At 35.6% G+C, this 26326-nt stretch overlaps 1 protein-coding gene and 1 long non-coding RNA gene across 7 annotated transcripts in view; one reads left to right on the top strand and one right to left on the bottom strand.

The window, feature by feature from the left end:
- Positions 1–25504, bottom strand: TMEM106B (transmembrane protein 106B). The gene is made up of 8 exons (XM_041727722.1): positions 25366–25504; positions 22327–22548; positions 18804–18867; positions 13538–13697; positions 8385–8525; positions 8069–8118; positions 6726–6779; positions 1–5861 (listed from the first exon to the last, which is right to left on the bottom strand). The coding sequence occupies exons 2-8, from the start codon at positions 22544–22546 to the stop codon at positions 5723–5725; spliced, it is 828 nt and encodes a 275-aa protein (XP_041583656.1). The 5' UTR covers positions 22547–22548; positions 25366–25504; the 3' UTR covers positions 1–5722.
- A 97-nt stretch (positions 25505–25601) lies between these two features.
- The window catches only part of LOC121474676, a 61966-nt gene continuing 61241 nt past the window's right edge, over positions 25602–26326 (top strand). For 2 of the 6 annotated variants that reach the window (XR_005983459.1, XR_005983461.1), the window contains exons 1-2: positions 25603–25716; positions 25806–26023. This is a non-coding gene — a long non-coding RNA (uncharacterized LOC121474676). Of the gene's footprint in view, positions 25717–25805; positions 26024–26326 lie in introns of all 6 variants that reach the window. The other 4 variants (XR_005983458.1, XR_005983463.1, XR_005983457.1 and 1 more) reach the window with 4 other exon arrangements.

The raw sequence follows: 26326 nt of genomic DNA, 5'->3' as shown, positions 1-26326 counted from the left end.
TTGCCTGATACAAATTTTATTTTTCATGCTAAAATGTTTACAAATTTTATTTTGTCAAACACAATTACAAGAGCAACAGTTACAAGTAATTAAAAAAATAGCATTTGGGAGCACTTCTATTCCTTTTACTAATATAAGCATGTTTTGTTACATGAACAGCAACAATAATTACAATTATAGAACTGCTCAACTTGGAAATTCAGCATGTTATGATGGAGGCTAACACATAATATTAGCAAAGAGTAAGTGCCCAAACATAGTCTTTCATTCTATATTATGCTTTATTCCACAAGTAGAATCATGGATTAGAATCTATACAGTAACGCCATCTTTCAAGTATCTGACCGATCAGGTCAAGTCAGCAAGCATTTTAAATTATTTTCCAAAAATCTTACTTAATATAGTTCTATAAGGAAATATAAGACAGAACACAAGGCATAGCTTGCTGGTATTTTATGCCTAAAACAAACCATTACATAACAAAATTATGCATATTTTGCAACTTGGCATTTGTTCCATCTTACACAATTAAAAGATGAATATACTTACAGCACTTTAGAATCACCCGACCACAGCTGATACATTATCTCCCAGACTTCTAGTTTCTAAAATTCTGGGGGAAGTGGGACAGTTTGAACAATAATAGTCTACATGGTAGTAATATTACCTCTTGGCCATTGGCCCAATACTAACCCTTTTTGTTTTTTAGTATACAAAATATGCTGAAAACATTTCTCTTAAACACATTTCAATTAATGTAATTAAACAGAAGGCAACAATTTCCTTCTAGAAGAGCTATTTAGCTATGAAAAACTTGCCATATATTTGTTAAAGTAATTTATGGAATAGTTTTAGGGTCAATACAGATATTTAATTTAGACTCTGTGCTAAACTTGTGTAAAAAGAACTATAAACATAATTATACTAGTTTTTTTAATGGAAATTACCATTTTTAATTTATCCCTATAGTAATTTTATAAATATATCACTTGCTTTTATCCAAAGTAAGGATAAATTTCAAAAATCCACTGTGAAATTTACATTCTCACTAAGCACAAAAATACACAAATGTTGGTTCTAATCAGAAATTTCAGCTAAGTGAAAATTTTTACTTTGAAATAAGATCTGGGATATAGAATAAAATTTTTGATTGAAGCACATCACAAATATATTGTTTTCATGTAAAAATAAATCTTTTTAAAGAAATAATGTTCAAGTCTTTTAACCCCATCTTCTCAAACACATATATTTTCCTTAAAATAAATGTTTCAGATAAACATCTCACTTAAAATCTGATTTTATGAAAAAGAGAAATAAAATTTAATTATTCTTAGATGTATTTGAGTCATGTAGTTGCTGCTTCCAGATATTATAACCTAAAAATCATGACACAATGGTAAGTAACCTTTGGTTTGCAACCTAATAACTTGAAATTCAATTCACACTGCTCACCAAAGAAGTCTGATGTATATTTGTAAATTTAAAATTTTCTTTAAAAAAAAATCCTGTATAACAGATAAGTATGAATTTAAAAATTTTAAAATTCATTGAGAAACGATTTTTATCATACCAAAGATCTACAAAATAATAAAGTATACTAATAGTATTTTTGAAAATACTAGCAAAACCCTCAAAATCTTATATATTAAGTGCAATAATCAATAATTTTTTTACAAATAAAACATTCTCAAAGGCTGGAAAGAAGATATGCTAATTTTAAGAGCAATGATGTTTTTTGAGTCAATCAGACAGGTTTTGAATCTCAAATCTGCCACTTTCAACCTTATGTGTATTTCTTAACTTCTCTAAGAACTCAATCTCCTCAGATATAAAATGAGAGGCATTGTCAGTATCAACCTTAGGGGGCTCTTCTGAGTAATAATCAGATAATGCACATAAGAGATTACTACAGTATATGATACAGTAAATAACTAATAAATGTTCTTATGTTGAGCAGTGACTTACTTTGGGGGTCAAGCACCTAACAAACTATTTTCCAAAATGAAATATAATCAATATATAAAGAATTAAGGAAGTTTTAAAAAATTGAGGATATAACCTACATCAAAACATTCAGAATTATATTGCAGTAATGATATTTTTTGTGTTTTAGCAATCATTTTCCTTCTAACACTGCACTGTATCACTTCCAAACTATAATTCAGAAGATCTAAATTGAATTTTGTTTTGTCATGAACTCTTAAGAGAAAGTAATTACCTCACTGGCTTAAAAAAGAAAAAAAAGGCATGAAAAACTGCTCACAAATAAAACCAATCATTTACATGTCATATACTAAATTAAAGACGGTTATTTAGCAATTTCAAGCAATTTATTCGGTATTTAATATTTTCACACTGTTCTTATTTCTAATCTCAAATACATTAATCTCTATTATTTATAAATAGCCTACTCTGACAATGTATGTCATATATTTATTGGAATGATCAAGGAGTATAAATTGTAACAGAAAAAAATCAACTATAGTTTATGCTATACCAAAATATTGTACAAGTGCTCATTTTTCATTTAGAATTATTTCAGGTACGGTACTAACTTTAAAAGTACCCAAATCTTAGTCCATCAATATTATTTTGATTGTCGCTATTAAGTAAATGTTTTCTCTGAGTTTTTTCATACTAACCTGAGTCAACAGGGCTTCCTAATGGACTCTATTTTAAATTACAGAGCACCCACAAAGGAGACAGAAAAACTAGATCTGGGCCCAATATGACTATTTACTAAGTAAGTAATCTTCTTCAAGTCCCATAACTTCTCTATGCATCTCCTTCCTCTTCTAAAAGATGAGGATCCTGCCATCCTTTGACTCACAGGACCAGGGAAATTATATAAGAAAATTATGTAAGAAAAACATTATGAAAGAGCTCTAGAAGACCATAGTATCAGATATAATATCAACACACAGAGACTTGTTATAATATTGCATTTGGTTAGAACGACCAGTCTATTAAAAGTGTAATTCAAGAAAAAAATTATTCTTGAGTATCAGGAAAAAAATTTAACATCTTTACCATATCCTTTGAATAAGATCCAAGAGCAGTTAAAAAAAAAAAATCAAAAACACATAACAATATCTACCCTACCATTATGCAAGAAAAAAATTCACTGAACAATGCTCATTCATTCTTCCCTGTGTTTTTTTTTTAATGGTTATAATTTTGTTTCACCTGAATGTTTTTTTGTAATTTTATTAACTTACAGCCTACTATGTTCCAGGTGTATTCTGGCAAGTTACTTAAACCTCTCTGAAAGCAGTAACAGGTGATCCTCTTTTCCTCTACTGTTGATTTGCACTTATTTTAAATTCTAGGTTTTTCTACCTTATACTTCATGGAATGTAGGTATAATAAAGAATTTTTAATTAAAAAAATGAAGACAAAAAAATGAAGACAAAATATTTAAAACTAAGTCACTAAAAGTAAATGTTCCCTCATTTTCCTATCTCTTCAGCAGACACTATGCATGCACTCTAAAAGGATATCAGAACCACAAATCAATAGAAAATTCCATTTAATTTGCACTACATACCTTTCCAAGGTTAAAAGATACAGAGCAGAAAAATAAATCAGGATTGATTTTTGAAGGAGGCATATCTGAAGGATGATTTTGAAAAAAATGGTGATTTTGAAGTACACAGGACTCAAGGACAAGAGAACAGAATATGATTAAAAAGTTTTTCAAACATTTTATGATTTTCCACAGTGTCACTGAAATACTATTATCTCTAGGTAGACAGGTGACCAGTCAGGTATATAGAAAGACTTGGAAGCCCTAACAGATGGTTGTTAATTAAAGGTTACAGAATTAGAAATTTTGAGGCAAAAGAGGATCTAAATAATACTCATGTAAAGATGTCAAAAGACAGGGAAAATGAAATGCAAGGGATTTGAAAAATACAAATAGAATCAATGTATTAGAGGCGTGTAGTTTCAAGGAGAATGGGAGTAGTCAAAAAACACAGCAGAAGAAAAACACATTAAGACTGGATTGACAGTGAGTCTGTAACAAATGTGATGGGGTGACTTTTAACAGTGAAGATGGATGAGTTCGCAATGGATTAAGGTAAGACAAGCAGTTAAAAAAAAAAGTTTGCGCATTCCACCCATTTAAAATGTTCACTCAGGAAAAGGTGGAGAAAATATGAAAGCTAAGGAGAGACCTGAGTGTTTCAAGGCAGAAAGGAGGCTTCATTCACTCTAAGTAGTTAAACAAAGCTTGTGTGTTATAGCTGGAGTCCGACTGATACTAGGTATGTTTCAGATATAAGTTAGGCACTTTTTTGGGGGGGAAGGGGGGGGAACCTGACTTCTGTCACTAGGAACCAGAAGGAAATTCATCTCAAGCCACGTATTTTATTTTATTTTTTTGGTATCACAGTCGGCCCCTACCCTCAGTGGTACGTATTTACAAGGTAATCAGAACCTGATAAGTGAAAAGGCAAGAAGCCCAAATGGAAAATGGTATTGAAGATATAAAACAACGAAGTGAAAAAGTAATTTATACTTGAAAACAATTTTAAATAAAATCCAAACAAAAATTTGAAAATTTTAAAATGTAACCACTAGAGGCATGATATCCATGTGAAGTGCAAAGTGATTAATTTTTTAAAAGGATAATACAGCTCTTAATTTTGATATAGCCACCATCGCTTAATGACAAAATTTCTTGGATAATTGCTACCAAAGACATAATTTCCTCCTTAAAACAGGTATAAAATGGATGACATGAGTGACTTACATACCTAATAGTGGTGAAAAGTATCTCCACAACTTCTTAGTATGCAAAGCAATATTAAAAAAAGTGGAGAATCAAAATACTTTATTTCAAAACTATTTTATGCCTGATCCCATACGTAATTGGAACCATATTCACATTCTGTAAGTTTCTGAATTTCATTTTCCTGTTTATTTTTATGAGCGACTTACTTTGTTGAAACTGTACTTTATTTGATATTTATTAAAGCTGTATAAAAGCCATGCAAAGTTTATTTACAATATTGTACATTAACTATGTTTGAAGACTACACAAAAATTTCACAAAACTTACTTACATGGAAAGACATGTGAAACGGGGCTTTAAAAAATTTTTAGGTACAGAACTTTGCAAAGATTATTTTGGTTTCTAGTGTTATGCAAGTACTAGCTTGAAATAAGACTGTCAAAAATGTGCAAATGAGTAGATTTCCAACAAATGAAAAACTACAAATGTTTAGCTAAAAGCTAAAATATCCTGAAATACTACTATGTAGCAATGGGAATTTGTAAAACAGAAAAAAAGTTATTTTTTAAAAGTCTTTCATGAATAACAGGTTCTCGGTAATATTCTATAAAAACATCCAGAAATAAAGTTTCTCCAATTATGTTCATCATCAAATTATGTTTCCAGTAGTCACTGAAGCTGTGAATTATAGATAATTATTTGTTGTCCTACCTGGGAAGTCTCAATGTCCCCATTAGGGGAGGAGGGGGAAGAAAATCAGCAAATTTAGATTCAAGTAAAAGATCCTGGTACAGATATGAACACAGAGTAGAGTGTTGCAATAATGTACAAGTCCACACACTTTTAACTGTACCCCTAAAATGGAAGTGTAAACTTTAGGTTTGTTCAATTGAAGATCTTCTATCAGGAAGTAAGTACCTCATCCTTCCGAGTTTAGAAAAATATCAATAGGGATTTCTTCTCCAGTGGCATCTCTTTCGATTTTTACTGTTGTGGCTGAAGTACATTTAGATACTCAGATTGCCCCAACTGATAAGTTGTGTTCCTTCCACAGTCAACATACTGGTACCTCTCCTGGGATATCTGTTCAGAGTGTCCGAAGTATGTTGTTGTCACAGTAACTCTAAAAAAGAAAACAACGAAAAAAAATATATATATAAACGTTTTCTAAACTGAGAATACTTCTATATATCAAAATTTTCTTCAGAGACTGATTAATGATAATTTTGTGGATGTGGACCTCTTGGGGACTATTTCCCTAATAGAAAAACATAAATGCTGGTTTAGCAAGCCTTACTCAAATAATTATACAAAGCAAAATATGTTTCCAGAACACCTATCATGAAATAAAAATACATTCATTCCACTCCTAAAAATAATTATAGAAGTGGCTGGTGGCTCAGTTGGTTAAGCATCCAACTTTTGGTTTTAGCTCAGGTTATGATCTCATGGTCATGGGATTGAGCACTCCATCGGGCTATGTGCTCAGCAGAGTCTGCTTCAGATTATTTCTCCCTCCTGCTCTATTTCTCAAATAAATAAATAAAATCTTTTAATCATATAGTTCTCTTATCACAGGAAAAGGATTATTTAGATGTCAGCTAATGACCCAAACACCAAACCTATAACCTACAATTTTTTAATGGCTTTGAATAATACTCATCTTTCAAACCAGTAACAGTATTTCTCATTACTTTTAAGGATTATTTACTACAGGCAGTCCTCCTCTCTGTCCCAATCCCCTCCCCATTTTCCAGCATTCTTGCAAGGTCCAGATTCACTGCTTAGTGGCCATGTCATCCTTCATTGCTTCCTTGAGCTCCTCTTTTCATCATTTGTAAAGTGGAATATTTACTCACCTCATAGAACTTTTATAGGGCTCAAAATTCAATTGAACTGATATTTGTAAAGGGGTTGCATATGCTATAAGCCAATGTTATACATCTTAATTTAACAAAGAAATACCTCAAAAAAAATTCATACTTACTGCATCATGAGTACTATGTTATGCACTTTGATGGATATCAGTGTACAGAAATCACTGTTAAAAAGAAAAAAATGTGAATAAATGCAAGCTATATTATAAATTTAAAATCATTTAATTATGATTCCTCCTGTGTTACAACTAATAGAGATACTATAAAGAAGATATAAGTGGAGTGCCTGGGTGGCTCAGTTGATTAAGCATCTGACTTGATTTCAGCTCAGGTCATTAACTCAGGGTCCTGGGATCCAGCCTACCATCGGGCTCCCTGCCAGAGGGGAGTCTGCTTCTCCTTCTCCCCCATCTTCCCCCTCCCCACCTTGAGTGCTCTCTCTTTCTAAAATAAACTAAATCTTAAAAAAAAAAAGGATAAAAGCATTTATTGGGGATCCCTGGGTGGCGCAGCGGTTTGGCGCCTGCCTTTGGCCCAGGGCGCGATCCTGGAGACCCGGGATCGAATCCCACATCAGGCTCCTGGTGCATGGAGCCTGCTTCTCCCTCTGCCTGTGTCTCTGCCTCTCTCTCTCTCTCTGTGACTATCATAAATAAATAAAAAAATTAAAAAAAAAAAAAAAAAAGCATTTATTGACTCAAAACTTTCTATAGCTCAAATAATGGTTAAGTATCTTCATGACTTCTTATTCTAAAAACAGACATGCTTTCCTACTATAGAACTTGTAGAGCTGTTTAACCCAGGCTACAAATTATTGCTACTTTTTACTCACTTTTTGAAATTTTAGTAAACAGTCTATTACTTAGAAATTCTATGTTAGCCTGATATAAAAGTGATAAAAATTTATCTTTTTTTTTTTTTTAAAAGATTTTATTTACTTATGAGAGACACAGAGAGAGGCAGACTCAGGAGAAGCAGGCTCTATGCAAGGAGCCCGATATGGGACTGGATTCCAGGACTCTGGGATCACGCTCTGAGCTGAAGGCAGATGTTTAACCGCTGAGCCACCCAGGCGTCCCTTATCCCCCCCCCCTTTTTTTTTACTCAGTAAGAGTCAATAATCAGTTAGATTCAACTGAAAAGCCTGAGAACTTCAAACCAATAATAGAGTATTATAAATTACTAGTATTTTTTTTAGTTCTCTTACACTAAAAAGTCAACAAATACTAAAATGTGTAAGAATATCTCAATTCTGAAAAATAAATAAGTAAAAAACAAATATTAAGTATATAGGTACATAATGTACATAAATATTATGTATGTTGACAAGGGCAAAGAGAACAGAAACAATCAGAGGCCAATAGGATTATTCCAAATGTGGTTTCCATGTCCATATACTTTATTCTTCATACTTTATAATTTAATGAGAAAATGATTAAAAATCAAAACTTACTACATATAACTCATTTCCTCTGCTATGATAGTAGGTACTGTATAATCAATCTGAAAAACAAAAAATGAAAATAAGCCAACTGGAAAGAGGATCAAAGAGTCAAGTATTGAAGACAGATTTCATACATAATCTCAAGGTTTAGAAATTTCTCCCTTTGCAAAGTTGATACTAAGACTTTCTCTTATACATGGACGGGACACATGTCAAGGTCAGGTTTTTAAGGAAATCTCCCCACCTCCCCTTGACTCAAGTTAATATGATAGACAAAGTCAAGATTCATTTAACTCCTCCAAAGTATTTCATGATGGAAGCTTACTTGTTTCATATCCAGTGGGCCAATATTGGTTATGTTGTTTAAGCGTGCCTTTCCAATAACTGTTTTTGAAAATTGAACTTGTGCAGTGATGTTTTCAACTTCAACAGAATAGTAGTTATTGTTTGTTATATTTAGTGTGTTCTGAAAAAGAAAGATAAAAAATGTATAAACATAACAAATATGTACTCAAAATTAATTTTAGGGGCCCTGGGGTGGCTCAGTGGTTGAGTGTCTGCCTTTGGCTCAGGTTATGATCCTGGGGTCCTGGGATGGAGGATGGAGTCTGGCATCAGGCTCCCACAGAGATCCGGCTTCTCCCTCTGCTAGGTCTTGGCCTCTCTCTCTGTCTCCCCTGAATAAATTAAAAATAAATAAATTTTTTAAATGACCTCCAAAAAATAAAGACTTCAGCTGTGACCATGCTTCAGTTATTAGGAGGAAGAAAAGTACTGCCAAAAATATCAAAGGACATTAAAGGAACTGCTTATTTGGTTTTATGGTGAGTACTATGTATATAATATACTGATAATAAACACAATAAAAAGTCCAAAAGTGTATTCTACAGGAATATAGAAAAATGAATGTTAGAAAATCTATTTGTAGTCTTAGCAAAAATTCTATTAAAAATTTTAAGTTTCACCTAAGTTTTTGATAAATGTTAATATATAAATATCTTCACAGTCAATATTAATAAGCTACTTCCTAGTCTACTAAACACAAAGATGACCATTTAAAATGTTAAATAATACTTCAAATAAATTTTGTTTAAAAGAGATTGGATTTTAACTTCTATTATGAGTAGAGATTCGTACTGGGTCACTTTGAGGAAGAAATGCGATACATTCAAAGTCTGTTGCAAAAAAATGGAGCTATATATTTCTATGCATAATAGCTGGGGCAACTTCTGCAATTCTAATTCATAATGATTATCTTAAATTATTTTAGAAAATGACCAATGAAGAAAAAATGTTAAATCAAGAGACAAAATATAATAAATAAAACATCCAGAATAGTCATCACGAAAGGATATCAACAGAAACTAAATGATAAATATTTGTAAGGCAGATTGTAATGGTTATCATCTATACAAAAGGTCCTTATAAACCGAAAAAGAGGGCAGCCCCGGTGGCTCAGCGGTTCAGCACTGCCTTCAGCCCAGGCCTGATCCTGGAGACCCGGGATAGAGTCCCATGTCAGGCTCCCTGCATGGAGCCTGCTTCTCCCTTTGCCTCCCTCTCTCTCTCTGTCTCTCTCTCATGAATAAGTAAATAAAATCTTAAAAAAAAATCAAAACAAAACAAAACAAAAAAACAAAGCCTTAAGAGAAAAAAAAAAAAAAAAGCAATGCATGAGTAAACAAATCAAAAGAGTACAAATATAAATGGCCAAGAAACACTTAAAAATTCTCACATTCATTTATGGTTGAGGAAAAGTTGATTTTAGTACAGAATATTGCTTTAGATACATTACCCTAGTAAAACTTGTAGAAAGCAACAAATTCTATTCCTGACAGGGATATGAGCAAAAGGGACTATTTTTACATTCCTGGAAAACATGTGAAGCCTTGCAACCATTCAAATAAGGAAACTAGCAATATCCACTAAAATAAAAATAATGTATATCCTGTGACCTATCAATCCTACTTTTGAGCATTTATTCTAAAGAAATAAAAACATTAGGATGTTAATGACAGTAACATCCTAAACAAACAAACAAACAAAAAAACTGAAAACAAAGCGAATGCCCATTCACAAAAATGACCAAATAGCATTAAATCATTACATGGAATATTATGTGGCCCACTGGAAAGAAGAGATTAACTCTAAACCAGAAAATTAGGAGAGATTTCTACAAAGTATTAATAGGTGAGAAAACCAACATGTATAAAATATGTACAAAATATTATTCTTTGAAAATAAGTATTAAACTAAAAAAAAGCTAAATGTGGGCTTATAAATTAATATGAATATGGAAAAAGGTAGAACAATGCCATATGGAGTAAATGGAAAGAAACAAGTCTCAGTAAACAAGGATTAAAAAAAAGAACATGGTAGGGGCACCTAAGTGGTTCAGTCAATTAAGTGTCTGCCTTAGGCTCAGCTCATGATCCTGGAGTTCTGAGATGGAGCCCCACTAGCTTGCTTTTGGGCTCCCTGCTCAGCAGAGAGTCTGCTCTTCTCATTCTATCCCTCCCTCTCCCACCACCGCTGGTTTGCTAGCTTTCTCTCTCAATAAAGTCTTAAAAAAAAAAAAAAAAAGAATATGCTAGCAATCAGTGATTTTGTGACCCCATTTATGCACTAATTTATAGTTATAAATATAGAGAATTTTTAAATCCCATAAAATAGAAACAACCTTTATCTAAATATATAGTTTCATCTACTTAGCTCTTACTACCCATGTCAATTTAATTTCTAAACACTACAGGGAAGGGTTGTTAATTTGAAGTCAATAGACTTTCTGATACACGCCAAAGGGGATTCAGAAGAATCTTGGAATCCTTTGCACATGCAAAATAATGCTGGTATGTTTCTTTCTCTGAAGTGTCCATAGCTTTCAGTAGAATGGTGAAGGGATCAATGATGCAAAACAGGTTGAGAACAAAACTACAAGAATCAGAAATGCTCAACCACTGAGACACCCAGGCGTCCCTAAAGTAGTTCCTCTAATGTACCGAAGATTAAAAAGATAACAAAAAACAACAGCCAAAAAAAAAAAACCAAGACAGAAAGTTTAGTATTATCAGACATTTTGTTGCTGAGAGCAGTGAGAATCCACTTAATCTGTAAGTCAAGAGATCACAGTCGTAAACTTTTAAGTAGGGCAGCCTGGGTGGCTCAGCGGTTTACCACGGCCTTCAGCCCAGGGTGTGATCCTGGAGACCCCGGATCGAGTCCCACATCGGGCTCCCTGCATGGAACCTGCTTCTCCCTTTGCCTGTGTCTCTGCCTCTTTATCTCTCTCTCTTTCTCATGAATAAATAAAATCTTAAAATAAAATAAACCTTTAGGCAATGATGACTTATTATCAAAGGTCTTAAATGATCTGTGATCTTTAGTTAGCAAATTTACACTTAGCAATCTATCCTATAGAAGTAACCTGAAATGGAAACAAAGTTTAAGTACAAAGATGTTTTCTGAATATTTATAATAGCAAAATTAAACATCTACTAAGAAATGGTTGAGTAAATTGTAATACATCCATATAAAAGACTACATGAAAGCACTTAATATGGGAAAATTTAGTGAGATTTCACTTAAGGTAAACTGTGCATGTGTATACACTTATACACGTGTGTATCCCTTATATACATTATGAAAATACCTGACTACATTTCTAAATGCATATAAGTGTGCAAATATATACATGCATTATTAGAAAATATATGTATATATTTATAGTTAGATCTAGATAGAAATAAAAATATACATCACAGTATTTTTCAAATGTATTACAATGATTAATATGTTCATAAGCAGAAAGACAAAAGTTATTAAAGCATAGTAAGCAGTACTAATGTATATTCATTTTAAGAAACAAAAGCAGTATTATATAATCCACTTTTCAAAATACTGATAGAGAACCTATGGAAAACTCAACCTCATCTCACGGTAATCCAGTCAAACTTAATGTTTATCTTATATAATAATGTTATTTCTTATTTAATGTTCATCTGTTCTAAGTGTTAGCATCCCAAAAAGTGGGAATTCCTGAATATTTACTGAAAATAAAGTATATTTACATCTAAATATATTTATATTTAGAATGGAACATCATAGGACTTTTTAATCTTTTATTATGAATTTATAATATTTGATACTAAAACAAGTTTCAGAGGTTGGCCAAAAGAAAAATCTGGCCACTGCCTTAAACACTGTACAAAAAGAAAAATACAATTCTCATTCCAGATGACTGTTAAAGTGAGAAAATATGGGACGTCTGGGTGGCTCAGCTGTTGAGCATCTGCCTTTAGCTCAGGTCGTGACCTTGGAGTCCGGGGACCAAGTCCCACACTGGAATCCCTGTATGGAGCCTGCTTTTCCCTCTGCCTATGTCTGCCTCCCTCTCTCTGTGTCTCTCATGAATAAATCAATAAAATCTTAAAAAATAAATAGAGTGAGAAAATAGTCAACAATTATTCACCAGTCATATGAAATGATTTATAATTAGCATTATGTTGTTTTATGCACATTTTTTTCCATAGATGCAGTTGTTTTTTTAAGCCTGTAGATTAACAACTTTTGGTGTTAAATAATGAGGATAAATGGACCCAGGAGAGTTCTTTTTCTCCTGTAATTAATGAGCAATTCCATTTTAACATACCATTCCCCTATAGTCCTGTCCCTCCAAACCTCTCCTCACAACTACAACCAGATGTATCTCTATTTCTACCTCAAGTATATGAACCACCCCTGCAAGGAAAACCAACTAGTCCAATATTGCTCTTCCCAACAAACCACTGCCACAGAGATGCACCCTTGTGGCATGACCAATACACATTTTCCTTTTTAATTATTTAGTGGTTTGCAAACCATGCTTCTTTTCAAACAAATGTTAACAGGTAAATAAGCAGACCTTCTCTGAGGTTTTGTTTGTTTGTTGCTTTCAGGAGTAGGGAGGCTGTAGAGTACTGAAACACCACTGTCCAGGAAAATACTGTGGATATTTTCCCACTCACTAATTTATAAGAGAAATCAAACAGTCGTCTATACTTTATCTTTCAAGACCATAAAGGAATAGTCTGGTAAAATGACAAAAAAAAAAAAAAAGAAAAAAAAAAAAAAACTATACTCCACCAAATACAAGGAAAAGAAAATGGTATGTTTATAACATTTATAGAATCAATTATTTTAACACTTTGCCAGAAGCTAGTTGAAGTCAAATGTTGAAAAGTGAACAAACTGTTAATATTTTTTTGCCCAAGATTGTTTATTTTACCATCTTAAAGGCAACTTCAAATGCTTAAATGATTCTGTATACAGAATTGCCAGTACTATTTGCCATTTTTAGCAGAACCAGAAATGATAAAGATCAATAGCAGACACCCAGAAGCAAACTGACCAGTGCCACATTTAATATTCTCTAAAGGGACAAAGGCATACTTAATATCATAAAGGAATATAGTAAAATATTTAACGTAAATTTGTACTTACCGTGATATTTAAATATACTGTACGCTTTTGAACATCATAACTGACGTATGCTGATTTTACGCCAATGTATTTCACATCAATAGAGCGAGGGAAAAGGAAAAATACAGCCAATCCAGAAAGGAGCAGACAAACAAACACAGAAGCCATCACATACAGCTTTCTGAAAAGAAAAATGGCGTACTGAAATACATGTGCATCAAAAAGTACATAATAAAAACATTTAGAGAAGATATTTTCAACTTGAATTTTCCCTATTATACTTGCAGTAGATGTACAATTTTACCAACTTTTTGTATTACAAAAATATTTAGTACGATTGGGTTTGGTCTATTAAGTGTTAAAATGTCCTCCTTAAAAGACGTATGTACCTTTTTGGAGACTGGGGTTTCAGGGCTATTGTAGGTAGAATATTTACTACAGTAATTCCTAAACCAGGCTATACACTATAATTAATTAAGCTGAGGAACTTTATAAAAAAAAAAATAGACTTCATGACTCCCTTCTCTCCCTTCTGAATTCACTAAAGCAGAATTTTCACATGTGGGTTTTGCCATTATATAATTCCCTAAAGTGACGGCTCATCAGAACCTGTGAAATCCTTAAAAACATAATGACATAACCACATGCCTCATCAATCTCACCAAGTCTCACTAACACTTTGAATCTCTCATTCCAAAGTATTTATGTACTCCAGTTTTTAAAATACTGTTGACATTAATCAACTCTGCTTTGATGATGTTGTTAAACTGTTTTTTGAAAATCAGGAAAGGGGTAATATTATGCAGATATAAGACAAGAAAAAAATAAACTTTCTATGCCTTTGCTATTTTTCAAATTCCCCTTGAAATCTAGCTCTTCTTTTTCTCGCTCTTTATTTCCAATCTCCAGGGATCCACCTCCATCCTCAAGTTTACCCTCCAAATTAGGGTTTTAAAATACAATTTTCCTGATTTCTCCAACAAATAACTCCACAGCAGCACCTTTGTTTCTTTCTATGGCTTGCATGTCACTTTATGTCATTTATTGGTCTGTTTCTATAAGTGAACTCTCCTCATTATGGGCCACATCTTTCATCTTCTTTCCATGCTTGGTTAATTTTTAATTGGATGCCGACTCATGTATTTTACCATGTTGAGTGTTGGATATTTTAGTATTCCTGCATATATTCTTGAGTTTTGTATGGGGTACAGTTGAGTTTCTTGAAAACAATTTGAACCTTTTAAGGTCTGCTCTTGGGTTTTGTTAAGCATGAGCATTACAGCTTTTAATCTACTACTGTATTTTCTGTTACTGTGGAAATAATCCTGAGTACTCTACACAATTCCCTATGAATTATGACATTCTCCATAGTGATTGGTGGAAACTATCCCTAGCCCTATGTGGGCTCTGAGGATTGTCCCCTCTGTCCTGTTTTGCGTGGTTCTTCCTTCAGTCTCAGATACTTTCCTTATACACATACACCGACCAGTACTCAGCTAAACACTCAAGGAATACCCAGTGTGGCTCTCTACTGTCTAGTACTATGTCCTATTAAGTCTGGTCTTGGCCTCCTAGATTCCCATTACCATTTATCTCCTCAGTTTAGGGGCACTGCTAAACTCTGTCTGGGCTCTTTCCATTGTGCTATGGTCTGATATTTTTCCCTAGACATTAAGGTGATACAATTGTAGGACTTACCTTATTTGTTTTTCCTTTCTCAAATACCACCATCCTGTACTGACTGATGCCTATTGTCCAAAAATATGGTTTCATTTATCTGTCTGGTTTTTTAGTTGTTTTATACAGAAAAATAAATCTAGTGCCTATGAGGATTCCATCTTGGTTAGAAGTAAAAAATCAAATTTATTTGATTTTGTATTTGTAGCCCTTTGTTTTTATGCAAAGAATCTTGTTCCCTAATGGCATTAGTACATAACTATCTGCTTTATGTATCAGTTTCAAAATGATACTAACATTACTTCTAATAATGTAGCTATTGAGTGCAGTTTAAACTTTTGTTTTTAGTTGTCTTTGTCATTTAGAACATGTCTTACTAGACATTGACAGTCAAAATGAAATATTGTCAAGTCACTTAAAAGTGATTCTTTCAGGGATGCCTAGGTGGCGTCTGCCTTTGGCTCAGGTCATGATCCCATGGTCCTGGGATCATGTCCCTCATTGGGCTCCTTGCTCAGTGGGGAGCCTGCTTCTCCCACTGCCTGATGCTCCCCATGCTTGTGCACAGTCTCTGACAAATAAAATCTTTAAAAAAAAAAAAAGTGATTCTTTGATCTGTGGTTATGCCACCAACTGGAATTCAGTTAGAATCATTTGTTTCAGTTTTTAGGAATTTTTCTTTTTCCTTCTGATTTCAACTTTTAAGTTCTTTTTTTAAAAAAATGTATTTCTAAAGTCCAAACAATATAAATACATATACATACAGAGATCTCACTTGCTTACCTGTTCCCCCTTCCCAGTTCCCTCCCAAACTCTCAGAGTAATTGTTTTATAAGTCTTTGGTTTATCATTCCACTGTTTCTCTCTTCTTCTCTGTATGCATGTGTTTATTCAGATAAAAACGTACTCTGGATATCAACAGTAGTACAATATAGAATTCTCCCTCATTTCATCATCGTATAGATGTAGCATAACTTATTCTACTAGAACCTCATCACTGGCCATTTACATTATTTCTAGTCTTTTGCTATTACAAACATTGGCACAGTGGATAACTTTCACAAAAGCCACTGACTATATCTGACAATTATCCTTAGAAAAAAAATTTCAAAGTAGAATTCCTGAGCCAAAGGGTCAATGTATATGTAATTTTCCTAGGTAATGCCAAATCCCCCTTTACTAACAAGGTATGTGTGTGCTCATTTCACACAGTACTGCTGACAAAACAATGTCAAAATTTGGAGTTCTGGCTAATCTGGTAGATAAGAAGTGGTATTTCAATGTTGTTTTAATCTGTTTTTCTCTTATAAGACTGAACATCTTTTCCCATGTTTAAAAGACATCTGTATTTCTTTCTTGTGGACTAGTCATTCATAATATCTGTGATAATGTACAGACATCACTCCCAGCTTGCCATTTATATTCTGGCTTTAATTAAGGTTTTTGTTTTCATCTTATAAAAGTTAATCTATGCTTTGTAAGATGAATTCCATCTTTTCTTTCCTCACTGGATTTTGAATCATATGCAGAAAAGGTTTTTCATCCTAAGATTTAGAGGAATTAAGCCTAATTTTTTGAATATTCATAACCATCTACTATAGACTTTTAAAAATCCCTGGTTCATTTTCCTTCCATAGATATTTATTTTCAAAGGTTTTATTTATTTGAGAGAGAGACCACAAGCTGGGGAGAGGGACAGAGGGAGAAGCAGACTCCTTGTTGACCAGAGAGCCCGATGCAGAACTCGACCCCAGGACCCTGAGGCATGATCTGAGCCGAAGGCAGACACTAAACTGACTGAGCCACCCAGGCACCCCTTTATGAATGTTTAAATATTCTGCTCTACTGGTTACTTGTTTAGAGCACTGCAGTCAAGAAGAAGCATGCTAATCTGATTTTCTGTCCCTTATAAATTAATTGATCCTTTTGCCTGGTTTTATTGTTTTTTTTTTTTTTTTTTAACCTTCAAAATCCAATCATTTCACTAGGATGGGTGGAATATTTTGAAGTTCATGTCTTGTTTTACTTTAGAGAAGTGTTCTTGAACTGAATGTTTAGTATTTGTTCAGTTTGATTCCTTTGATTTTTCTTCAGAGGCTTCAATAACATGTGTGTTCAATCTTCTTTGTGTTCTATACCATTTTATCTTACTTTTCATTAACTGTGTTTTCATTTCCTCCTTTGTAACTTCTACTTCCTTTGCCATACTTTACAATATGCACTTGTGTTCTACCAGTTTTCATTTCCTTGGTTTCATTTCTGAAATTAATTTTTTCTAATTCAAGGTTCATAGTCTTTCCATGTCCTCATGTTGTTTAGTCATCTCATTTCTGAGCTTTTCTATTTCCAACTCCTGCAATTCTTTCATAGCTTCCATAGTTTTCTTAATTTCTTTTAGAATAATTTACAATATTAAGTTCCAGTTTTCATGTCTCCTGATATGCTTCTACTATCGGTCAGCATTTTGTTTCAGTTCATTTTTTTTTTTTTTAAGATTTTATTTATTCACGAGAGAGAGGCAGAGACACAACACAGGCAGAGGGAGAAGCAGGCTCCATGCAGGAAGCCTGATGTGGGACTCGATTCCGGGTCTCCAGGATCATGCCCTGGGCCGAAAGCAGACGCTCAACCACTGAGCCACCCAGGGATCCCCACTTTTTTTTAACTGTCTTTGTATGATGCTTCATTGCAATACTTTTTTGTTGCTCATGTTTAAAGGACATGTTTTTGTACCTTTAACAGAAACTTGCATTTTAGATGATGAGGATGGGCCAGGGTGGCCTTCCTAGCTTCACTGCTCAAAACTCCTTCTATTGGAATACAAAGTTGTTCTTCTTATTATTTTTTAAAGATGTATAAACACTTCTATAATTCTGAGATTCTCTCTTTAGTTTTTGAAACTTTTCTTTTTTCCCCATTCTTTCTTTGGACAAAATGGATTCAATACCTAGCAGGCTTTTCCTTAGGATATGTCTGTCCTTTTGAAAGAGTTTTTGGTGAGTTTTCCCAAGGACTTTGAGAGATCAAAGTGGTCTAGTTCCTTCTGATCTTCTTAAGGCCCGTTAGTGGATCTCTGTAGCCTTTTCTGCACTCTTTTCCAAGGTATATAACACCAAGAGTCCTCCCATTTTGACAGGTTATCCAGAAGCATTTGCTGGAAGTACTCTGTGTGGGATCCTCTTCTTTTGGGAATTATGTATCAGAACATTTGCTTTGTATATCAGGGTTCTCAGGACCTTCAGCAATTCTTTGTTCCCTTCACAAATTCTACACAGCTGCTAACATGCTTTGATCCTTGCTCCATTTTTATTCTGGGATGAGTAGGAGAACCTTAACACCCATTTTTTGATGAAAATGTTTCTGTGTTTCCTACTGCTATTCTAGGTTTGTCTGTTTTAGTAAATAGATCTGAGAAGATTCAGACACTAAGCTGCTTTGAAGACGTTACCCCAAATCAGAAATCCTTTTTTTAATGACATGAAGCATCTGATGGCATAATTTAACAACCTGATAGCATTTTTCATTTTAATACTGTTAATTAGAGTAATTATATGTAATTTGAAAAGCAAAAAATACTCAAAAGTTTTGCTATTTTTTTTTTATCACTTACGTCCTTCTTGGCCTTAATCTCTGATCACTATATGGAATCAATGCCACCAGCTGGTTTTCTTGCCCTAAAAGTAAAAGGTTTAGAAATTTATTAACATAATGTACAGTGGCTTTCTACCAAAATCTGGGTCTCATCTTATCTCTCTGGTAAACTGCTCTCGAAATTTTCAAAACTTATCTAGTAGACACAGAGTTCCAAACAGATAACATATTTTTCATAGCTTGATGTCTAGCTATGACTACAAATAATACAAAGAATGAGAAAGAGTAATCTGTTTACTGAAAGTCCCAGCTTTCAGTAGATCTGAATTTACCAAGACTTCTTTCAACTATTTTCCATGTAGATTCTGATTTGGTTATCTGGATAAGAACAGAAGAAATATTCCTACCTTAATGTCCTAAAAGTCTCTAGAGGTTACTACACTATGCCCCTTAAAAACCAAAACTGACATATAACAAGTCTCATGCTTTAAGACTGCATACAAAATGAGGCTTCCACAACTCATACAGGCCACACACTATCTACGGTAACTCAATTTAAAATCCATCTTTTATTTCTTAGGTTGGGCTATATCCATATACTTAAATGTATAAATAGATCTTTAAAAAACAATTTTTCAATCTTATCAGAAACGTGGCTCTTTGTACTAACTCTTAAACCACTATAGTCAAATTATTTTAAGCTTCCTATAATGCGCTTCCATTATTCCTCCATGCCCCTTCTACAACTCTCCCCTCATGTACACACACTACCTCCCCACACCCACATGTAAATATATGTTATATATATATATATTTTTTTCTCTCTGTATGTACATGTATCCTGTCTTGTTTGGGGGTATTCATTTGGCTAAACTACAATCCTGCTTAAAAGAAATCTTTTTTTTTCTTTCTTTTTTAAATTTATTTATTCATAGAGACACAGCTAGAGAGAGGCAGAGACACAGGCAGAGGGAGAAGCAGGCACCATGCAGGGAGCCTGATGTGGGACTAGAACCCGGGTCTCCAGGATCATGCCCCTGGCTGCAGGCGGCGCCAAACCGCTGCGCCACCGGGGCTGCCCTAAAGGAAATCTTTTAGCTAATATGCTGATATCCATATAGCTAAATGTGGATAGAGAAAAATATGCAACTCTGCTCACTGGCCTTGTTTAGATCACTAATCTCAAGTGGCCTTTAATGATGTCAACCATCATACAATACTCCTAGTTCACACTCTCAACTTGCCTCTCCAAAATCACAATTCTGTAATTTCACCTCTTGCTTCAAGTTGCCAATAGCTCCTTCCATATCCTCACTCTTAGCCCATGATGTGGTAAACAAGAAAGAACTTTCACAAGCTCCCACTACCACATTCACCCACCTATTTGTGTATCTATGTACTAACTTTTCTCCTATTACAAAGAGTAAACTGTAGGTGCTCCTCTGTAAGAGCAGTCACTTAAACTTGTGCACTACATCTAATAATTCTCCCATCTCCTGCATTATCCATTGTTTTTCCTCATTAACAAACATATTATTCACTCCATCTTTAAAAAAAAAATTCCCTCTCCTGGCCTCATAGCTCCCTCCAGCTACCACCACTCTTCTTCTTTACACACACACATATATATATACACACTATATATATACTAGTATACATACTATATATATACTATATATACTATTATATATATATGCTATACTATATATGCTATATATACTATTATATATACTATATATATAGTAAAACTCAAAAAACTTTTTTACTATATAACTTCACTCCTCCTGTGCTCTCTTGATCCCACTCTGTACATGCTATATACATGCTTATGCAACTTGCCAAGCTGTTCTTTTAAAGGTGTCCACTAGTCTGTATCTATATCATCAAATCCAATGGTCAGTTCTCAGTCCTTATATTATCTGATCTGTTGGTAGCATCTAACAGTTCCTTACTCTCTCTCTCTCTCTCTCTTTTTAATTTTATTTATCTACTCATGAGAGACACAGGCCAAGACACAGGCAGAGGGAGAAGCAGGCCCCATGCAGAGAGTCCTATGCGGGACTCGATCCCGGGTTCCCAGGATCACGCCCTTGGCCAAAAGCAGGTGCCAAACCGCTGAGCCACTCTCCCCACCCCCTAGTCTCTCCTCCTTAGTACACTTCCTACATTTATTTCCAGGACACCAGACACACTAGAATTTCCTCCTTCTCCTTTGGCTGCTTTTTCATTGTCTTTGCTAAATCTTTCTCATATCACTGACTTTGAAATGTCACAGAGCCCTATGGTTCAGCACTACGGTGTCTTTTTAATTTACACTGATTGCTTGGTACTCTCATCCAACTCAGCTTTAAGTACCACCTATATTCTGATGACTATAGCAGAGGCCTTGTACTTGAATTCCAGGCACTTATTATAACTACCTACCTACTGAATATATCCACTTAGATGTCAAATATGCATCTCCAGAATTATATCTGTAAAATAGAGCTCCTGATCTCTCCCAGAACATACACATACACTCAAATCTTTTCTCCATTCTAATAAAGAGCTAGCTACTTCCATTCTTCCAGCTGTTCAGACAATACTTTCCGGAGTCATCCTTGATTTCCTATCCACTTCCAGGCTACCAAAAAGCCTACTGGCTATACCTCAAAAACACATCCAGATTGCTAAAATAGTCCTTTTTTCTCTCCTCCGAGCCTGAGGCACTAATCCCTTCACTTAGAAAAATCCTTTCATTCTCCAACAGCTACTTATCCCTGCAAAGATAAAACTATCACATTCAAAAGGCCAACTCTCTCTATATATAAACTTCCCCAACCCAGGGTGTTAGTTAGAAACTGGTGTATATTCTATTGTCACGTTGTTGTTGTCCTTCCCTCATGGTTTCTCCGGGGTTCCCTATCAACTTCAACCAAGCACAAAACGAGATCAGCACAAAGTATTTTTATTATTTCCATTGTGGCCACTTTTACCAAAATTTGTCTAGCCTACAAACAGCACATGAAGATTATTCCCTTCTGGATTTCCCTATGATATACCACAAACTGATTTTCCCCCCATATTGCCCATCTTCATTTACCATCCCTCTTCGTGTAGTTCCTCTTAAGAATGACTAATTAGGGCATGACTGGCTTCTTACTATTCTTTAGTTCATGAATAAAAATATTAGGTCACCAAACTACTTAAAATTGTTCCTAATGCCCAACATGTGATTATGACCCTCTACTGATGCCAAATAGTTCTAAAATGTTTCAGTCAAGTGATAGTATGTATCTGCTATTGCAGGTGGGAAAGAAAAAAATACTAGTGCTAGACAGGTGGTTTTCGTGACTTCTTTAGGAAACTTATTTTTTTTCTAAATGTTTATGTTTGTTCCTCTGTGTCCCTTTAACTGAAGGCAACTGTTACATAGTTTTGACTTTAATCCTAAAAGAGTTTTAAAACAAAGGATTGTGCTTACTTAGATCTATGGATTTTATATTACTTGTGCGAAAGCCTGGAATTACTCTTTAAAGGAAAAACAACATAGCAACACATACCTCTAGGAATTCTTCCCGTTCCTTGACAAGTGGGGCAAGTGACACTATCTCTTCCTGTAAATTCCACATATGGAAACTGAGAGACATCTCCACCTCTCCCATCTTCATTATGGACTTCATTATTAACCAGTCCATTCCTCATACTTTCAGTTGATGTGACTCCATCATAAGCATCTTCTTTATTTGAATGCAAAGGCAACTGAGAAAAAGACTTTCCCATGTCTAAAAGAAGAAAAATCTTACAGTAAATTTTAGGGAAAAAAGTATACTCAATACTGTGGGATTTTTATACCAATCTAATTAATATAGAGCAAACTGCAAGGGAATATTCAAATTATTTTTTATTAGAATTATATTTAATCAAAGTAATGTCTGAAACAAGGGAGCCAGGAGTCCAAAGTGTTCTTCCGACAAAAAATTATAAAATGATATATCAGACTTCTGATGAGAAGTCTACACTTCCCTAAAGGTTCTCTGAAAAGAAAGGGGGCTTCACTTTTCTTAGAATAAATAAAACAAAAACATTCTATCTTTAAACCAATTAGTGCTAAATGCTAAAATTGGTTTAAGCAGATTATGATTACCTATTATATGTATAGCCAGGTAAATCTGAAAGACTACAACTACCTCCAGTTAGACCTCAGGCTATACTTTCTAATTAAATTCTTCCTTCCAGCTTATCTCTTAACTCAGGCAAAAGACCCTGAGGGTAAAGCATCCCTATGGAGGGAAGCGAAACTAAAACCTCAAGCAGAAAGAGGCAGCTTGACTAATGCCAAGACAATGATGGATCTAACCTAACCTTTACTGCCCACCTGCATGTACCCACCCACCTTTCCCCCACATTTTCCTTATATAAACTCAGAAGTATTTTCTGCACTTGAGACAGTTTTTTGAAATGATAGTCCGCTGTCTTCCCCATGCTGGCCTCACTGAACTAAATTCCTTTGTTTCACCACCACTCCTCTCTTTGCTTTTGGATTTTGTCAGTGGTGAGTGGTTGAACCTGGTGTGTTTGGGACTCCTGGAGCCAGGTTCTCTTGGGCCCCTAACCCCTGGTTATAAGTTCAAAGTAGTATTTTTTAGCCTTATAAAATTCATTCCCTTTGTGATAAATAAAATCCACAATTCTTCTCATTCTCACATTTCTAGCCTTAACGTTTAAACATTTGCAACAAAAACTAAAAAAAACAATCATGCAGATTATTTTCATTCAACAGTTGGCAGTTAAAATTATGAAATTAATATTCCAAGATATTTAATATAATTCACCAACATAAAAAACAAAATTTTGATCATTAATTTCAAAATTTAATGATAGTATTAAAAAATAACGGGTTAAATTTAAATTTATATTTAATATAAATTTAAAACCAAGTAAGAATAAGTAGTAGTACTTATACATACACCACACCTATACTAAAATAATCCTTGCATGTAGGTAATGCAATAGCACTGCAGTTGAGTAACACAATTTTAAGGATGAAGAGAAAAGTCATAATCCAATCTGATATTCGGAGGGAAAATTAATAAAGAAGGAAAGCATAATTTAAAAATAACATTTCTTCTTTCTAAATTTGATCATGTATCTTTTACCAGTTGCCTAAAAATAATTATAGACATTTGTATGAAGAGAAACATTTCTTTTAAAAATTCTCATTGATTTGAGTAAGGAAAACTCAGTAATTCAAGTCACACTATCGTATGAAGAAAAGTTTTTTTAATACTGGCATTCCATCTAAGTGTTGGTATCACGGAAACATAGTGTATACAGCAGGATAAAAAATTATACAACTAGGAGACAAATTTAAAATTGTAGAATGAAGATGCTTACTTTCACAATTTTACCATTAAAAACAAACTACATACATTGTCCATATAAGTTTTAAAACATAAATGATTTTGTAATTTCCACAAATGCATTATCTTCTCTTGGTTTGTCTCAATGACATTAAATCCAAGCAAAAAAACAAACAAACAAACAAAAAAACCCAAATAAATCCAAGCCAAACGAACCCTTGCCAATCACAGATAGTTGAGGGGTGAATTAACATCACTCTTCCCACACACTGACCTATATGGAATATCAGCTGAACAGGGATGGGAGGCCTCAGTAGTGAGGTCTCAGGCATCCTTTTTGGGATCTCAGTGAACACAACTGGCCTGTAAGGTGCACCGGCACCAGAATGCTTTGGTGGAGGGTGAGGGGAGACACAGAAGGCAAGATCAAGATCAACTGGCTCTCAGCATGGGCCCGTTTTCTACTCCTCTCTGTTGTTTTGATGACTCGGCCTCTGACAGGTGTTTGTTTCAGCAAGGCTAGCTGACAGGCACCAGACTTGTCAGGTACTTCGTATCCCCGCCCTCCGCCCCCACCGGATTTTCCTCACAGTGAAGAAACATTGACCACTTATTCCTGGAGACTCGCCGGTGTGTTTATGAGGAGGTGCTATGCCCCCTTCGCTTCCCTGTAATCCATGTTTTTCCTCACAATCTCTTACTGAAAACCCAACATGGATGTAAGGCAGCATAAAGAGATTAAAAAAAAAAAAAAAAAAAAAGCACAGCACTCCATCCAACTTAAAAGGGTCATGATCTTCTGGGATAACGAAGTAAGCCATCACCTTTCATAAGCTACATAAACAAAACTCGGCACACAGACTACTCTGGAGAGGTCAAAGGGCAAGGCAACCGTGCAAGAAAACTCCGCAACAGCAACACCAGGCCTCCTGGCCGCGCAAGGTGTGAGGGAGGGCCTGGGATCCTCCCTGCGCTCCGGCGTTGGGCCAAAGCCTGGATGGAGCCCCCTGGGCAGGAGGCTGGGTCCGGGTAGGAGGTGGCACAACACCGCCATCACCCAACCCTGAAAGCGCCTCTGTGGTGGCGGGCGGGCCCGGCTCCCCTGCGGCCTCTCCTCCCCCCCCCTCACCCCTACCCCAACCCCCGTCCGTCTCGGCTCTTCCCGGGGCGCCGCTGCTCTGCTCCGCTCCGCGAGAGGGACGGGGCGGGAGGGGGGGCTGCTCGTCCAGGGTCGCTCACCGTCACGCGGGGCGCTGCGCCGTCCGGAGCTGCTCCCGCGCGCAGAGGCCCGAGGACAGTGTCACGGGGTCGGCACTCGCGACCGCTGGTGCTGGAGCGACAGGCCTGCAGGCGCCCGGCCGCCGCGGATTCGGGGCGGGGGAGGGGCGGCCAGAGCACGGCATCAGCTGAGGCCGGGCGCTGCTGCAACCTGCGTCCGCGCCTGCGCAGAGCGCTTCCGTAGGTGTGTGACCCAGGCGCGTGCACCACGCATGCGTCCTTCTTACCCTTTGCTCCAGCCCGGAAGCGCAGCGGCGGCTCTAATTTGTTCACCCTGCGGGTTCTGTTGCCTTGGTCTCCCAAGACTCAGAGGTAAAAAAAAAAAAAAAAAAAAAAGTCAGTCGTCCTAGCCCTCGAAAATTTAAAAATAGTATTAACCCTTTTTTTTTTCTTCCTATCAGGCTTTTTCCTTTAGCAAAAGGAAAAAAAAAAAAACTATCTGCCTCAACCCTCAGCTGAGCAGCTTTGCCAGTCGTCGCTGACGCTCGCGACGCTGGGAATGGGGTCAACCGTGGGTAGACAGGCGTTGGGCAGCCAAAAAGCCACATCGTTTAAAATGTAGAAGCTTTGACTTCGTAGAAGGAAGCTAAGTGCGGCAGGAGCCCTGTCTTTTGTTCTGGTAGGTCTGGTGTTGCTGGATTTCGCGCACAGGTCACCATCCTCCACCCCCTGGTCCCCTAAGTCGAAAGGGGAGTGACAGCGCCGTGAGCCCAGCCCGAACCCGGTGCCTCAGGTCGCCGCCGGCCTTGAGGCTAGTGTCGCAAAGGCTGGAATAACAATACGGAGTTGTGTTAAGGATTAAGTTTTAAGGGTTGAGTGAGATCCAGAAAGTAACTGTCAAGCGCAGACTAGGCTCTGTTGCCTGCAGAGAAATTTTGACGTTTCATGAATGTTAGCTGCTGTTACCATCATGGTCCCCGCA

This window comes from Vulpes lagopus, chromosome 13 (assembly GCF_018345385.1).
Source record: "Vulpes lagopus strain Blue_001 chromosome 13, ASM1834538v1, whole genome shotgun sequence".
In the NCBI taxonomy this organism is placed as follows: Eukaryota; Metazoa; Chordata; class Mammalia; order Carnivora; family Canidae; genus Vulpes; species Vulpes lagopus.
This window is presented reverse-complemented; position numbering and strand designations above follow the sequence as displayed.